This window comes from Drosophila erecta, unplaced genomic scaffold (genome assembly GCF_003286155.1).
Source record: "Drosophila erecta strain 14021-0224.00,06,07 unplaced genomic scaffold, DereRS2 tig00000021-arrow-pilon, whole genome shotgun sequence".
Classification (NCBI taxonomy): Eukaryota; Metazoa; Arthropoda; class Insecta; order Diptera; family Drosophilidae; genus Drosophila; species Drosophila erecta.
Window position 1 is genome coordinate 12,980,384 of NW_020825198.1, and position 16,430 is coordinate 12,996,813.

General features: G+C 41.0%; 1 protein-coding gene across 1 annotated transcript; it reads right to left on the minus strand.

Annotated features, from left to right (window-relative positions):
• Window positions 1-15,323: 15,323 nt before the first annotated feature.
• LOC6545243 (probable small nuclear ribonucleoprotein Sm D1) lies at window positions 15,324-16,350 on the minus strand. The gene is made up of 2 exons (XM_001972531.3): window positions 16,202-16,350; window positions 15,324-15,731 (listed from the first exon to the last, which is right to left on the minus strand). The coding sequence occupies exons 1-2, from the start codon at window positions 16,336-16,338 to the stop codon at window positions 15,371-15,373; spliced, it is 498 nt and encodes a 165-aa protein (XP_001972567.2). The 5' UTR covers window positions 16,339-16,350; the 3' UTR covers window positions 15,324-15,370.
• Between the last annotated feature and the right edge of the window lie 80 nt (window positions 16,351-16,430).

A 16,430-nucleotide genomic window follows, 5' to 3' on the forward strand; every position in this document is an offset into this window, starting at 1 on the left:
GATTTACCATATTTATATGAATTATAATAGTCTGATTATGTTTCATATTTACAATTATACTTCATATATTTCTCATCAATCAAACTCATAGCCCATAAAACTCTACTAAAACATTACCCTTTCATCCAAGAATTCTAGTCATGGTCATCAGCTCGTCCAGCAAAAGTGGCGTCCCTTTATTAGTGGCCCATAAAAATTTCACGGACAATTCTGTGGCCAGTCATTTGTTTTAGTGAATCAAACCTGGTTCATAAATGCCCAAAACAAACATAATGAAATGCTGTTGCCCTGAAGTCCTGAAGTCCGAAGTCCAGGACACGGTGTGGCGTTTTTAATTCATGTTCTTATAAGCCGAGGAGAGGAAAGTAAATACATTTGTCATTTGTCGCCAGGAACCGGCCTGGATGGACCACCCGTGGCCGTGGCTGAGGAGCACACATCCTGTCCTGATTGGTGGCCACCCGGCACTGTGGTCCAGCACTAAATTCTGGTTTTCCTGTCCAAATCGCCACAATATCCTCTGCGACAATGAGCCGAATGAGCAGAAGGCAGCCAGCAGGATACTGTGGTGTCCTTGCAAAATGGATACGGGGACCCACACAATGCCCGGCCCATTTATCACTTTGGCATATTGTCCTACTCCAACTCCGACTCCGACACCCAGTCCAAGATTGGCATCGCATTGAACCCATTTCCCGCTTCAGTGCCACATCTTCATCTGGGCGAAGATTCGTCCTCCATTCGCACTATCATAATAAATAAATACCATGCCAGGCTGCCCGGCTGCCCGGCCAGATTCGATTGAATGGGATGACCTTTTCGCTGTCATTTAATTTCGAGCATTGTCTACTCGCATTTGGGAACGGAAACCCCTAATCTGGCCATGATGTTATTCGAAGTGGTATCATTAGGACCGTTCGACAGTTCAGTTCAGTTCAGTTCAGTTCGGTTTAGTTTGATTCGATTCAAGGGATGAAACTGGAATCGAATGAAGGAGTCCGAGTCCGGGTCCGTTTGTCTTATTTTGTTTACTTTCCCGGGCAGGAAAAACGCATTTGGAGTCAAAATATTTACTGTCAGCATTTTTCTTCTTCCTGCGAGACCTTGCGTTTTTCCTAAGTAACCCTTGGAGGAGGAACAGCTTCATTACATTTATATTAACGAATGCCTGGATTCATCATTATTTATGACATGCGTTCCTTAATCCCGAGACTTAATTAATTGTCAAGACGTCGGGTTATAAGTAATGTTAGTCCAGGGGTAATTCTCCCACCAAATTCGTCTTTATTACGCAAAGGCATATTTTGGTGTGCTTATTAGATTCCTGGCAGTTTAATAACGCAAACTTGAGGACGATTAAGTTATGGTCAAGCTGTTAGGTGTTCTTTGATTGGCACTGCCTTGAAGTTAGTGGTGTTTTATTATGGTAATACAGGAACTAAGCCCAGAGAAACAGGCTCTCTTACCAGCGATTTTAAAGTCGAGACACCACATCTTGTCATTGTGGTTTTACAAAGCCATTGTGTTCGGTGGGTCCTGGAGTCGTCGGCATAGGAGTGATTATGCCCGGTTGGACAGGGACTTCGTGACCTTTCGACGCTGCTGGGGATAATCAAAATTATAATTTGACTGATTACCCAAGCATGCCTCTCAATGCACACGCATGAATTGGCAACTCGCATAAGCTGACGTACGAACGGCTTCATTCTAACACACATTATGTTTACGTGTATGCCCACAAAGTCGTGCAAAATGCCTAGTTGCTCGACCAACTGATACCCTGCAGGCTCGGCGAAAAATGTCACTTATAAGTTGGTGTCAACATGTATGTTAAATAACTAAGTTACCAGGTGTTTTTTAACTAAAATTATTTTTTATGTTGAGGGAAACAGTACTTGAGGTACGAACTAGGCGGATTCTGCGTATTAAATCGCTCACCTTTTTACCCTGCAACTAAATGACATGACATTTTTTGTTGTGTTCTGCGCATCTGACATTTTAAGGGGTTGATTTCGCTTTTCCCCAATCCCATCCATCATCATTCGCTTTTCTTGTTCAAATTTACATTACCATATACGAAATGTAAGAGTAACAACCTATTTATTCATCTTAAAAGGCTAAGTAATAAGTAGCTCTTAATAGAAGTATAAGCGTTCAACTAGTAGATTTAAGGATTTTAAATACAGAATTTAAAGAAAAATATGTAGCACTAGAAAGCCATTCTGTAAACAAAGTAATACTACTTGCAGCATTTCAGGGCTTCAAAGACGCGATTAAATTTAATAGTAACACAAAAAGACAAACAAGGCGAAAAACATGCTTTGCATTTAGGGCAAATTAGGCTTATGTTAGGTAATAAAAACACCAATATCCGTCACAAATATGAGGCCAGAATAATTCGGGTACTTGCGCCGAAAACGTGTCCAAATTCTGTCGGCACGTGCTATTCGGACCAAAATATGTAGCTTATTATGCAAGCCATGCCCTTCAGCCGGTTGCTGTTTTTGCAAATTGTATGTTTATGCTGGAAAATACGTTTTCCTAGCTAATTAGTACATTTTGTGCGGTTCGATTAGGCCGTGGACACGTGACGTCAGATAATCCCCTTTCGCCTGGCCAACTAGCTTCTGTAGTTGGCCGGAAGTTTCCATCCACCGGCATCCAGCTGAATCTTCACCAGACGGTAACCAAATTCGGCGCCCTGTGACACATTCACATTCCCAATCTCATTGTTATGGCCGCAACCCAATGATGTTACATCCTCGGTTGCCGCAGGCCATTCGAAAAACCAATGGGTGTGGGCCATTTGCGACTGGCGCTCGCAGTCCGCTGCCCGGGGATAATACAAAACATGTGTTGACGTTGCCGCAGATACTCCCAGCCCATGCAACCAGGATCCTGCACCACCGACAGGTGTGCGGAGAATGTGCCGCGCTGGTAGGTGGAGCCTGCGGTGGGATGCACACCAGTGCAGCCAGGGACTAAAGCCAAAGGCCAGACAAAGTCCATAGTCCACAGCTTTTTAAGATCACTTTGCAGGAATACAGCCCTATAAGATCATGATATGGTATACATCTATATATGCACTTCCTATTCCTTTTTTGGGTGTTTTTAACAACTAATGATTCCTAATTACTGAAAAGTGCGTGCTTTCATTATTCATCACTTGATTATACATATTTCAGAGTAAAAAATTTCGGAGTATAAATTTCAGAGCTTTGCAGAAGGAGGCATAAATACTAGGTAACACCTACGATGACAGGGAGCATATATCTGACTGGAAAAAAGCCAAGTGGGCACCTCTGGATGCACATGCACACATGGCCGCGGGACATTTGGGTTCATAATACTCACAATTTGGCCGGACGACAGGCTGAAGGCTCATTAGGGCGATCGGCGGAGGCGGGAACCGCGATTCGGTTGCAATTTCCATATGGAAATTGAATTTCCACCGGCCTTGATGTGGTTTTCCCAATGATGTGGGGGGCGTGGCCGCTGGCCAGAGGCGCGCACTTTTACGTGGGCAAACAGCGGCTGAAACGATGTTTTAATGCCCTGCTAGGCACTGTTGACACTTTCCAGACTCACCGTCCTGTCCGCTGGATTAAATGGCAAGGAGGAAGAAGACGGCATAATTTAATTAAAATTGTAAAATATTTGTCGGATTTTGCATAAGCTTGTAAAATCCCATTAATTCACAGAGCAACCCATTGTTGACCGCAACACAATCAAAATATGCAAATTTATCGCATTAACTCGAGAAACTCCAAATGGCCGACGCCGCCAAATGGGATAGACAGTCGACAGTCGAGAGTCGGCGAAGAAATCGCGAAAAACCGCCCAGGGCCATTTAATTGGGAAATGAGCATCCGCCTATATATTTAAATACCTTCCCCTTTCCGAAGGATCTGGGTTTCGGAAGATTGCGGATGGCGGATGGCGGAAGGATAAAGGAGATGGGCTCAGTTGGCGGTTCTAAGGTCGCTTGTTTCAGCCGCCATGATTTGCATTTTTAATACCTCCAACCGACGAGTCGGAGCAAATCCATTGGTCCCACCGAGATGAATCCGGGACCGGGAGTGGCGATTCACTTTATTTATATTATGTAGTACATATTTAGGCGTATCAAATGGCCGGCTTAAGCTGCCGAAGGACTCTCCTTTGATTGCCACATTAAAAGCAATGCGGAATTTCGTACATTATCAAACGGATTCTTGTGGCGGCCATAAAGCCAACGGCTCGAGTTCCGGTTATTTATGCTGGCCAATATGTCACTCCAAATCCTCTTTGGCCGACTACATGACGCCTGGGAAAGGTGTGATTGACCTAATCTTTAGCAAACCGTAAGGATATCACTACCGTGCACTAATAAGCACATCAATAATCCGCACACACACGCCCCGAATAAAAAGTCAATCCTGTTTAAAATTTTCCATGCTTCACGGAATTCAATGAGAAGTAAAAAGGAGCATTGTCGTGTAAAATGCCAACAACCACTCAAACCCACATACATATATATACTCGTATGAGTTTATATCCTTTTTCACAAGGACGTGTGTGTAACGCCTCATGTGTGAATCCTTAGCTCTTAAGGAAAACCTATGGCCACAATAAGTGAATGTTCCCTTTCTTCGTCAAAGTGTTTTCGTCATTGTTACTTATACGCAGCCATAAAATGGACAATGGTTTTGTAAGGCTCTCGCATTTCATCGATTTATTTAGAGCCAGAAAACATATTTTTGCAACTTTATGTCAGATCCTTTTAGAAAACACGTGTGTGCGTACATTTGCAGCGCACAACGTACATTTGTAATTCCTTCAATAAATGGAGCTCTTACATTTTGTAGCTTTAAAGTATTCAAATTAGGTACTACAATACTTTGAATAAATATTTTAGATATTATTGGCATAGTCAAAACTTTACTCTGCGTAACTTGATGGCTACCAACACTTAAATTTTACCTTGAAGATCATATTGCAGCCCTGCGATTTATGGCAGCTGCAGAAGTTGTTCTGCACCAGATATCTGAATTGTCCACTTATGAGTGACAAACCTTCGTCGGCAATTAACATTTGACGGAAAGTCGGCATGGGGATAGTGATTCCTGATTCCGCAGGTGACACGCGTCACTCCCAAGTCCCCAAGGTCTATCCGAACTTCCCGACTATAGCCCTTCGGTTCGGCATAGTTAGGCAGACTGCCAAGTATGGCATAAAGTAGAAACACTTGTAAACTAAGCCCTATCTGAGTGAGGAGCGACGTGTATTTGTCAGAACCACATGTTCGCATTTTCGATGGAACATTTGTGTATATTCAGAGTGCTGTAGCTGCAGCTGTAGGTATGGGGCATACGAAATGCGTGATATAATGTAAATGTAATGAGAAAGCATCATCAATTCCGAGCGAAAAGAAAATCCCCTTTAAAGCGCACGACGACAAATGAAATTGTCTAGTTGGCCCTTCCGAAGTCCTCTTTCGCCTAGACTAATCCTTCAGTACATATAAATGAAATCAAATCCGAAAATTGGATTGCAAAGCAACGCCCACACATCCGCAGTTGCCACTTCCACTTCCACGGCCAGCCAGCCAGTTTTCTCTTAGCCAGCTTTCCACCCCCGGAAAACTGTGCGGACACTTAATGTGGCAGCCAAATGTTCAATTGCGGTGTCGCAGGACATGCCGAAGTGAGCGGAGTGCGGGATTCCGATCCGACTCCTTTGTGTTGCCGGCAAAGTGGCGATGCTGGTGCCGAAAGTGTAAACAGAGCCAAATGGAGATCCAATTACTTAAACGGTTAGTCCATTGTGGATACACCAGAATTTGCATATTTCTTATTTGTTTGTTGGCTTAGGCGCTGCCTTGAAGGCCGCCAAGAAACGCCAGAAGGTGCGTTCGAATACTCAGACTTAACTACTCGCTTTAGGTTATTGGACAATAAATGTGGTTCGAAAATACTTGGGAAATATTTACTATCTCACGAGCTTGCCATGAAGACCTATCACATTCGCAGGCTTCCAGCTAAAGTGAAGAAAGATGCTGCTCCGCTAAGGATCTTTAGATTGCCAAGTCCACAGTACAATTGACAATTGACATTATACGAGCTCTAAAAAGAGCGCATTTTTCTACATTGTCCCGGACTACCTACTTACAACCAAACGTGACACTTGAAGTGATTTCGCCCGGACACCCAGAGAAAGTGAAATGGGGACAAAAGTATTTGTTACGTCTTTCACATTATTCCAAAAAGGCTGTTTGTTTGCCACAAACAGTAATGATAAAAAAGGAACGAGCTGTCCAAAATGAGTTGGCAATAATTCTTCGGGTCATTCAGGAAACATGTGTGCCGTGCGTTGTCCCCGAAGGATCTGCATCTATCCTGGTGGTCGTGCACCCAAAATATTGACTCTTGCGAGCGTTATTGCATTTCATGCCTGCACGCATTCCATAAGTGGTCTTTAGAAATCACTTTCCATTCAGATCATTCAGATCACTCCGAGTGTAAACTGTCACGCGGAGAATGGATTCCCGATTGTTGATTGTTGATTGCTGATCCCCCATATTGCAATTTATTTATTTATTCCACAGTCGCTTTTCACTCGTGTGAGCTGCAAAGGAGGTATTCGCACTTTGTAAACGAGTGCGTGAATGCATTGCTCATCGGAATCAGCAGGCAGTGTGCACTTGGAGAAAAGCCCGGTACATAACTCATAGCTAAAGCAAATATAACGTGGAAATAGCCAGTGTTTTTGCCAACATAAGGTTACATTTTGGCCAGTGTATGTGCGAAGTAAGTCGCCACAATTTAGTACTTCGTCAAAAAACGCTCGAATGTATCTGTGGGCAGCATGTATCTGAGCAAGTCCGATTCGGAGGAGGATGTGCCTCGGAGGCTCCACTGCCCAGGGGGTCCGCGTCCGCTGCTCGAGGACGCAACTAATGCCCCTGGCGAGAAGCCAAAAGCGCGATGCAACCCTCTTGTCAAGACCATTGTTTGGATGTTTGGCTGTTTGGCTGTTCGGATGTTTGGACTTGTTCTGGCGAAACAATCCCGAGCCAAAGCAAAGCAAACCAAACCAAACCGATAGCCGCAATGAAACAAGAAATGAGACAACGACAAACTGGCAGCATTCGCTGTAGATTAGCCAGCCCGATCGCCGCAAATAAACAAGTTCACAAATAAGCAAGTCGAGAGCAAAGAGCATTGTGTTATGTTCGCGGGCCAGATCTCTGATGATTCCGAGGATGAGGACGAGGATGAGTATGAGGATGCGCCGGGTTGGGAACCCAGAACCCAGAGTCGAGAACCAAAAGTCAACTAGCTCCCGCTGTGCCATCGGAACTTCGGCTTCGGTTTTCCTGCTCTGCACGATACTGGCTCTGAATCTGAATCTGAATCTGAATCGGTCCCAGCGCAGCCTATTACAATTGCAGAAACAATAAATAATTATTATGTTTATGCTGCGGCCTTTTGTTCGCCTTATTAAAACATTTTTCACGCAGAGCCCAAATCTGCAAGGGAACTTTCGAGTTCCAATCATGCGATTCATTATCTCACTAAGTGCTCAACTTGGGAAAGGGAAAATACAACTTATATCTTAACCAGCCATCATATTAATCACAGTATTTTAAAACCCAATCCCTGCGATTACAGTTCATTTGGATTAGGGGTGAATATCATACTAAAGGTGCCACACTTGGGGGATTATACAAGTTTTTTAGGAACACCCCTTATTTTTAGCAGTATTACACCTGGGGCACTTAAAACTCTGTTTCGTATTTATTATTATTTATAGCAAGATGTGAGAAGGTTCCACTACTTAATATGCTGGCCGATGTTTCGAAAGGTAAGCGAACATAAAATCAAATATTATGGTTCCCATACCATGGAGTTCCCAACTCGGATGCGCTCAAAGGGTTCGAGGTGCCAGTTTCAACTCGGAAAGTTATGAATAGCACTGCTGGAGAGCCTGGAACACGTGCCGTTTGCCATATTGTTACCGTTGCAGCCCGGGGCTAACATGGGAGGTGGGCACCCATCCACCCATCCACCCATTGGGGTGTCAACACAATCATCGGCTGAGTCTGGTGGCCACCCCCAAGGATGTTCGATGCAGTGCTGCAGATGATGAGTTGTGCCTAATTCATAACCACATCGAACGAATTAACTCGCAGCATGGAACCGCCCGAAAGATTTTGAAGGGATGTGCGGATGGCTGTGGGACATCTACTAGTATATGTATAGGATGTGGGATCGGATCGGTGCGTGTTTATAGTGAATCCGGTGAATCCGGCTTCTGATACACGTGTCGCAATTCGTCTGGGCGAGATATTTACAAGCGAACCGGGGGCTTGAAAGTGAAATTAATTACGGTAACGAAGGGTAAGTGTCACCAACCGGATGCGTACCAAATGGATGGCTGAGGACGCACTCCGTCTTAGTATAGGAGTATATCGCCAGATAAGTATCTCTGCCCAATGGCTGTTCCACACAATAGAGGCTTCCTTTTACGGCCAGCCTTTTGTAAACACCCATTAAACATCGTCGCTCTGTTCGTGTCGTTAAGAAAAGATACTTTTGCATCTGAAGGTTGCACAACCAGAGGTTGGGTTTAATTTATTGTGGGAGATAAACTCTTTTGGGATAAGCTTCAATGTGGCATCTTAACTTTTCACGAAGTAATAATTATCGTATTATCAACACAGTTTCTTCCAAAGATCTAAATTATTATTTAACCATATTCGGAAATGTGTGAGTTCGTAAACACCCATTAACAGCATAAGAATCTGATGGAGATGTGTCTTTTCATATGGCATATCCTAACTTATTATTTAACTTTGTAGTAAAATATATTACATAAATGTTTAATAACGTTTAAGCACTCAAAATCTTTTCTGTATCAGATTTCTTTCAGGGCAAGCTTCATCGTGCATTTATGTATTTAATAAAACACAAATTACATCCAGCGATATGATAGAGCCACAAATAAAAACTATTTTGTACATATCCCTACCTATTTGTAGGATCAAAGGGATGTGCCAGCAGTTGATGCTTATTTGCCAGCAGTCGAGGGCACAAATATTCATTAAGTTTAAATGGCGGACAACCCGAGCCGAACGAGTGTTTACATAAGTCTTGAGTTTTAACTGAAAACATCATTTTCCGTCTGAGGGCGCCGTGGAATCAAGTGGCTACCGTGTCGCAGTGCTCCGCATTCAAAACTCGGGTTGTTGGATGCCCGGATGGCCGAGTGAGTTTCCGTGCAGCTGGCAGTATTTGCGAACGGAACGCTAATTAATTTAATGAAACCTCTCTGTTGCCACAAGCTCAAAAGAGTCCTTCGCAGCTCTGTATTTGCCCTCGTATTTACATGTGCACATCGTGCTTGTTCACTCGATGTGTAAAATATATAAGGCCACTTGTGAAAAAGCTAAAACGAGGATGCATATATAAACTGAAATTAATTAAGCTGCTTTCCACTGCTGTTCGCTGGTTGCTGCTGAATGTAGAATGAATAGTGCATACGTTACAAAACACTCGTGGAATACAAGTTTTTATTTGAACTGTGCAACACTGTGAAAGGAAGTTCTAAGATGTGTCTGTCTGAATTGTGGATTATTATTATTTATTTGTAGCCATCGCTAGGGAAACAACGCATTTTAGATCTTACTTATTACATATAAGGAAGGTAAATAGGTGTGAAAACAATAAAACTGCAATTTTTATAATACATTTTTTAAAATATATGAAGAATATCCTGCATTCTTACCAAAGCCCAGTACGAACATAATTTAATTAAAGCCCTCGATTGAGCCATCACCATCACGAAGGGCTGGCAAACATGAAAGCCGAGTTGGTGAAGCTATCAAAATAGTATCGCTTTTATTTGAGTTCCACCTTATCGCAATGTTAAAACGCGCCACGTGCGGTGCTGAAATGTCTCTGTTCGAGTTAAAAACAAATCCATGAATATATTACAGAAATAATTAACATTATCGCCAGAGAAACGGGCAATAGTCGAACGCGTGCGCGGACTGGCTATAATCATCGTTATCTAATAAGGGCACCGGCAACCGTGGCTCCAGTACAAATATTTGCCTACTTCAATCCGTCATTTGGAAGTCACATGCGTGAGAATGGCAAACAGAGCGGCAGGGAGGAGTTGGCACCCAACCCTCTAGAGGAACACCACCCCAGTGGAGGGCGAAAATCGAAATCGGAATCGAAGCGACGCACGGAGGCTGACGCAATTTTACGTTCAAAGATCTGGGCCGAATCCATTGGCCACCCGGAAAAGTCAACCGAGGACTACAAAAGTTACACAGCATTTAGCCGAGTTGGCTGTGCATTTCGACGGACGGTCCTCATCCGCAACACGTGTCGCTCGACGCTGGCGTCCTCGCAGATACGCAGTGTATACAGAGTGCGATCCCACAGGGCTCACATGAAAAGCAATAAACTAAAATTAAGTCGGAAAACGTGTCAAAGTCAGTGCTCACTGCACTGACAGTGATGCAAAGACAAACATAAACAGCGAGCGTTGGTCCTTGTTTACCTTAACAAAGCCGGTTTCGATTCTGCTCAGTTCGGCTGGTACACTAAGTACGGTTTGTCCGGACACAGACTTATAGCGCATTGGTGGGTGCGCTGCGAATTTATGCTCCTTGGATATGCCCTGCTGCGAATTATCCTGCGATTGAGTTATGACACCAACTTAAAACAACACCGTCAGCTCAGGGAAACGTTTTTCAAACAGGGGAGCATCCAGTGTACAGTGGGCATGTTCTACATTTATTGTGCGATTGTACAAATATTAGTTATGATTCATACAAAAGAAATATCAGGGATTTTATATTAGTAAATACTAACAGAAAAGATCTGACCTGTGAGGCGTTATATTATGTACAGGATATGTATTAGGATCATGCCACAATATATTACTTATTCTCAGTGTGTTCTGCTAACAAAAAAACTGCTCATAGATTGGGTGGTTTGCCATTTCGAATTTAGAGATCCAGTAAAAAGCTGGCTATACTTTAATTAAGGAAAATATGAAGTAACACAAGATATCTCGCTGGAGATTGGCTATCGCAGTGCGAGCACAAACAGAGAGGCAAATATCATTAAAAGATAATAAGTATTGCCGAAAGGACATACGAACATCATTTATTATTCCGAGTAAACAAAGATTTATATCAGATTGAGCATTAAAACTCAGTGTTTGTATCCAGGTCTAGACAAACACTGTAGCGCATTCCACTTCAGTTTTCGACTGCAGAAGGAAGATACTTGACAAAGGCACTGTGTGCTTAAGTGCAAACATTTGTTTGTCTGACATTATGTCAAAATTAATTTGGTTGTACCCAGTGGATTTTATTTTCTCCTATCTTAAGCAGATGCTTATCTTGTTAATTTTGCGATTCATTTTATGGCAATCCCAATGCGGAGCGCGGCCCTTTTTGTTTTATAATTTATTTTGATCAGGCCGCGGCATGCATTTTCGATTGATATTGATGGTTCCTTCTGCAGGAACATGTTTTGCTCATCAATGAATTGGCTCTGAACCTGTTTGCCCTGCCTCATTTAGTCTAAGGACCTCGCCTTTACGCAGTTCACAAAAAGACAAGAAGGCGATACAAACTTTCACATGGGGATATACAGGCACTAAATTACGAATCGGCTTTGTTTCATGCCGAAGATCATTATTTAACTGCATAGTTAAATGGGTGTTCCAAGTCTTTTCGAACGTCCATTACCTTTTTCGATAAAATGTACATCGCGCTAATTTGATGTTGTGATTTATATTCTTACAGAGTATGACACTTCAGCGAAGGATTCTAAAGTTCTGGATTCTAAGTTTCATGCTTTAAATAAGCATCTAAAATACACAGCTCCTGTCTAAATTTCTCTATTATTTGATAGGCTTTGGCCAAAGGAACCTTGTAGCTCCTCTCTGAAAAATATTTTATTTACACAAATTTGCAATTTTCAAAATTCAATTCACTTACAGTAAGTAAACATTCCCAAAAGTCTGTAAAAATCGACTAATAATATTTACCATAGTGTGATTGGTGATTTGCGGTTGCCTGCGTATATGAAAGATAATATTTATTACAAATATAAATACTACAATTTATTTACCCCAGTTCGCGAGCCTTTGAATGAGTTTTAGCCTTAACCATCTAAATCAGGCCACGAGTTTCATGGTTTCTATAGCTTTCAACTGGTCCAATGGCAATGGGTTTTCCACGCCTAATCAAAGCCAATCGATTGCATAGGATCTGAAAACCTTCAATGTGGTTTGAGGATAATTAAATCGAACGGCCGCATTTATTATTAATATTGACGCTTTTCAAAACATCCAAAGCAACCGAACGATGGGCTTTTTCAATTCCAGCGGTGGACTTATCCAAAATAATTAGGGCAGGAGTTTTAATCACAGCTATTGCGGTACTTAGTTTTCGTTAATCACTTACAGTGTATAATTTCGACTTTTATCTAGGTGATCCTTAAAGTTGAGATTCTCAGCCGGTTCTTCAGATACATCGCGCACTTTTCGACCTGCTGCGAGTAAGGCAGAATATTTTCAATTTTTCTCTACCAGCGAAGTCTCGCTCAAAATAATCTTTTTGGGGACAATTCCCAAGTATTTGAATGCTTTATATCTATTTCTCTTTCTGCTGTCAACATCAATGAAAGTCGACACATTAAAATATCTCGTTCTGTTATTCTGTATTCTAAGTGCAAAGGACAGATTTTTAATGGATCTTCTAGAATGACTAGACCATGCATTTTTTAGATATAAGGTGTGATTTCAAATTTCGTTATACATATGTATATTTATTAAGTCCAAGTACCTCCGCTTCTTTTTACAAGAAAATTATTTTTTTTATTTTACTTTAGCAATAAAAAATTGAGTATCGCTAAAGGCAAAAGTATGAATAAATATATTAATCTAGCCCGAATGTCTGTCCAGTTCGGATGTTGTTCTACAAAAATGGTATAGTGTTAAATAGGTATTTTAAATGAGCTTCGTATTACAAAAAATGTATTTAAAAGTAATTTAAATGTATTTAATCGCCAGAAACAAGATGCTTTCAAATAATTTCCCTTTATTTTTGTAACCCTTATTTGTGCAGGGTGTAAATTTACAGCAAAGTACTTTCAACCCCTTCTCGAGGGTGGCTTCGTTTTCGCTAATGGATTTAATTAGATTATCGTGATTTCATGACTTACTACATCCATCATACAAACTCGATGTTCTTTCGGCACTTTTTGCTTTTCGGCCTGAATGCAAATCGAATGTAGCAGTGTCATCGCTGAATAATTGGGTATTGAATAGAGAAATCCGAACGGAATATCCGGAGCACCTAGCTCAAAAGAAATGACTAAAGGCACCACTATTTAAATATTCGAGTTCAGAAGAGGTCGATTTTTTAAGATATTGAACCGAGCGATAGGGATGATTATAGAAATCAATCCTTTTTTTTTTTTTGTCATAACCTGAACAAAAGGGATCCAATAGGCCACTAAAGAAATAGTGCATTAGAATCAATAGAATATTTTAATGAATTATTTGTTACCCATTGGCCAAGTATGCCATTAATGCGAATATTTGATACTCACACATTTTCACTTCAAGAGAAAATATATATTTATCATTTAACAAATTTTGATTTTTGCTTAAATCATTATGACATATTTCATCGGCGGAACATCCTGCTAATTTGATTCTTAGTACTGATTGATTTAACTTTGCACAAATGCATAGTTGCATGCGTCTTCATATGAATCTAAATCCAATTTAAGAGCGTTCTGAGATGCGAAATGTTTGCTTGCTCTATAATGATATTTTGGCCCTTTAGATGAGTTGGAGAACAATGCCAGTAATGCTGCTGAACCTAAAAGCAAAAGCGAGGTAAGTCCAATGAATTATAGATAGTTGTGTACTTACCATTGATTTCAGCACAGTTTCCTTCTTTTTAATAGGCATTCGTCAGGTTCTGTTAAACATAACTGCACTTATTTAAGCCATCGCAAACGGAAGAAGTTGCATTTACAAATTTCTTTACAATCGGTGTGGTTTCGATTTTGAATGGAATCACAATTCACATTTCACAAGGATATTCGCAGGGTGCACTGGAATTGGGTGTATATTTCGCAACCAATGAGGTTATCTGAGGTTCTGGACACATTTCGCACTGCCAGCACACCTAAAATATATAAGATCATTAAAGCTATATTATGAATTCATGTGAAATGCCTTTACCACTTGATAACCGGATCCATAAGAGGATCCTTCATTGAGGAACACGGAAGGCAAATGCCAGACACTGTACAGACTTCAACGACAAAATAATAACGCTGTAAGGCTTGAACAATTTAATACGTTTCGATTTTCGCACAGTAGCGCCTGAAAAATGTGTTATTCGATTTTCAAGATTTAAAATTGATTACTAAAAGGCGCCATACATTTAGCAGGTATCCGAACCCGTGCACCCGAACCCGTGACCGGAACCAGTTCCACAAGATTTTATTTCACTATTTTATCGGAACCTGCTTAGCCCGCCTTCGAACATTTAAATTATTTATTATATTAAAAAAAAATCAATTTTATGCTGCACTTACCTGTAATATAAATATGATTAAAATATTAATCAATGTCAGAATTAATAAAGTTGATGTAAACCATGAGAGGTAGTGAAGAAACCGATTAGAGCCCGCAAAATTCATAATAAATCCTTCTGTTGTTTGGTCTTTTCCCTTTCCGTGTGCTGTAATTACCAACAAAAATTAATAAATTTATAAAAAAATACATGTTTAAATGCTATGTTTACCATAAGCCAAAGACACTAGAATAATTAGAATTAATTAATCTAGATGCTTATTTCATGTACACTCACTAAAGTGGAGCAAGTCTAACATTATTCCCAAGTACTCCATTTCGCCGTGCTGCACAATGGATTGGGTTCTCATGGTTCGGTCCACATCGCAACCATATCATATATCAAAATCCTAGCCTAGTATAGGTGATAAGTTTTCCCCAGTATTGTTGGACCTTTGGAAGACATTTTGTACGCTTAAAACAATTTAAGAGCATATAAGACCGCTTTTTACAAACTTTCAATCATCTTTAATTATAATTTAATGGCGGGAATCTTCTTTCGAATTGCTGCCAAGTAAAAACATTTCTCCTGAGCTACTACAGAAAGTGATTTTTAACAATTTACATATTCAGGTGGAGTTCCTTTGCAAGCTTAAGACATTCCTCACTTGTTTGTACATAAATGCATACATTTTGGATTTATCCAAAGAATAGTTGTATTCTATGTTTATCGAATATTGTTTATTAGATGTAGCAGTTACACAAATTAACGTCGGCCCGAAGCTCGGCCCCTTCCGCGACCCCTTGGGCCACCTCGTCCGCGGGTGCCTCTGCCCCTGCCGCGATTTCCCACGCGGCCGCTGTCCTTCTTTTTTGTCTTCGACTTCGGGGTGTCGTCGATGAGGAGCGTCTCCAGCGGCAGGCTGTCCGGCAGTATGAAGTATCTGATGTTGTTGCCGCGAATGCTCAGCGTCTCCAGGTGGACGGGATCCCGGTTCTTGATCGTCATCCGAACGCTCTTCAGGTGAGTGTTCATTGCCACATCCACGCCGGTGATGGTGCCGTGGATCTGGGTGCCGTTCTTCAGTTCAATGGTCACAGTCTCGTGACTTAGCTTCATAAGGAATCTGCAATGTATAATCGGGAAGACATTAAAGTATATATGGTTACTATATGACTTAAAGAAGCTCCCTGTTGCATACAGTATTTCCGATATGCAAGGGTATTATATGTAGGAACAAACAAATCTTATTTTCTAAAACTATAGTTATAAATATCCTTGGTAAAGCCTCTTCTTTTAGCAAATGAGTTGATGCCTAAAGAAATCTTGTGTATGCTGGCCATAGATTATAATAGATATTCGAAATGTTACTTGAAGGGTAAGCACTGTAACAAGCTTGGTAGGCTAGTATAGTAAAAAATTAATACAACATTTAATTATTATATTAAATATTGTCTGCAAATACAATAAATGGCAGCATCATTTTTGCTTGCATACATGTGTGTACACTTGCACGACTCTAAAACTGAATGAAACTATAATCACGCGGTTGCTAACAGGTTCAGCGATACAATAAGTAAATGAAACATAGCATACCTCACTAATTTCATGTTTTTATGTGTTTTTTGGTAATTTTCTGCAAAAAAACGCGCACAAACAATGCCGGCTAGTTTACTTGGGATTTGGTGGTTGCGGTGAATTGTTGTATCGTGTGCTAAGATAGCAGCGGTCATGGAACAGAAAAGTATATCGGCTACCAAACGGAATTGAAACACAAGTGAATATGAAATAATAAAGTAATTAAAGTATTCAATAATTATGTAAT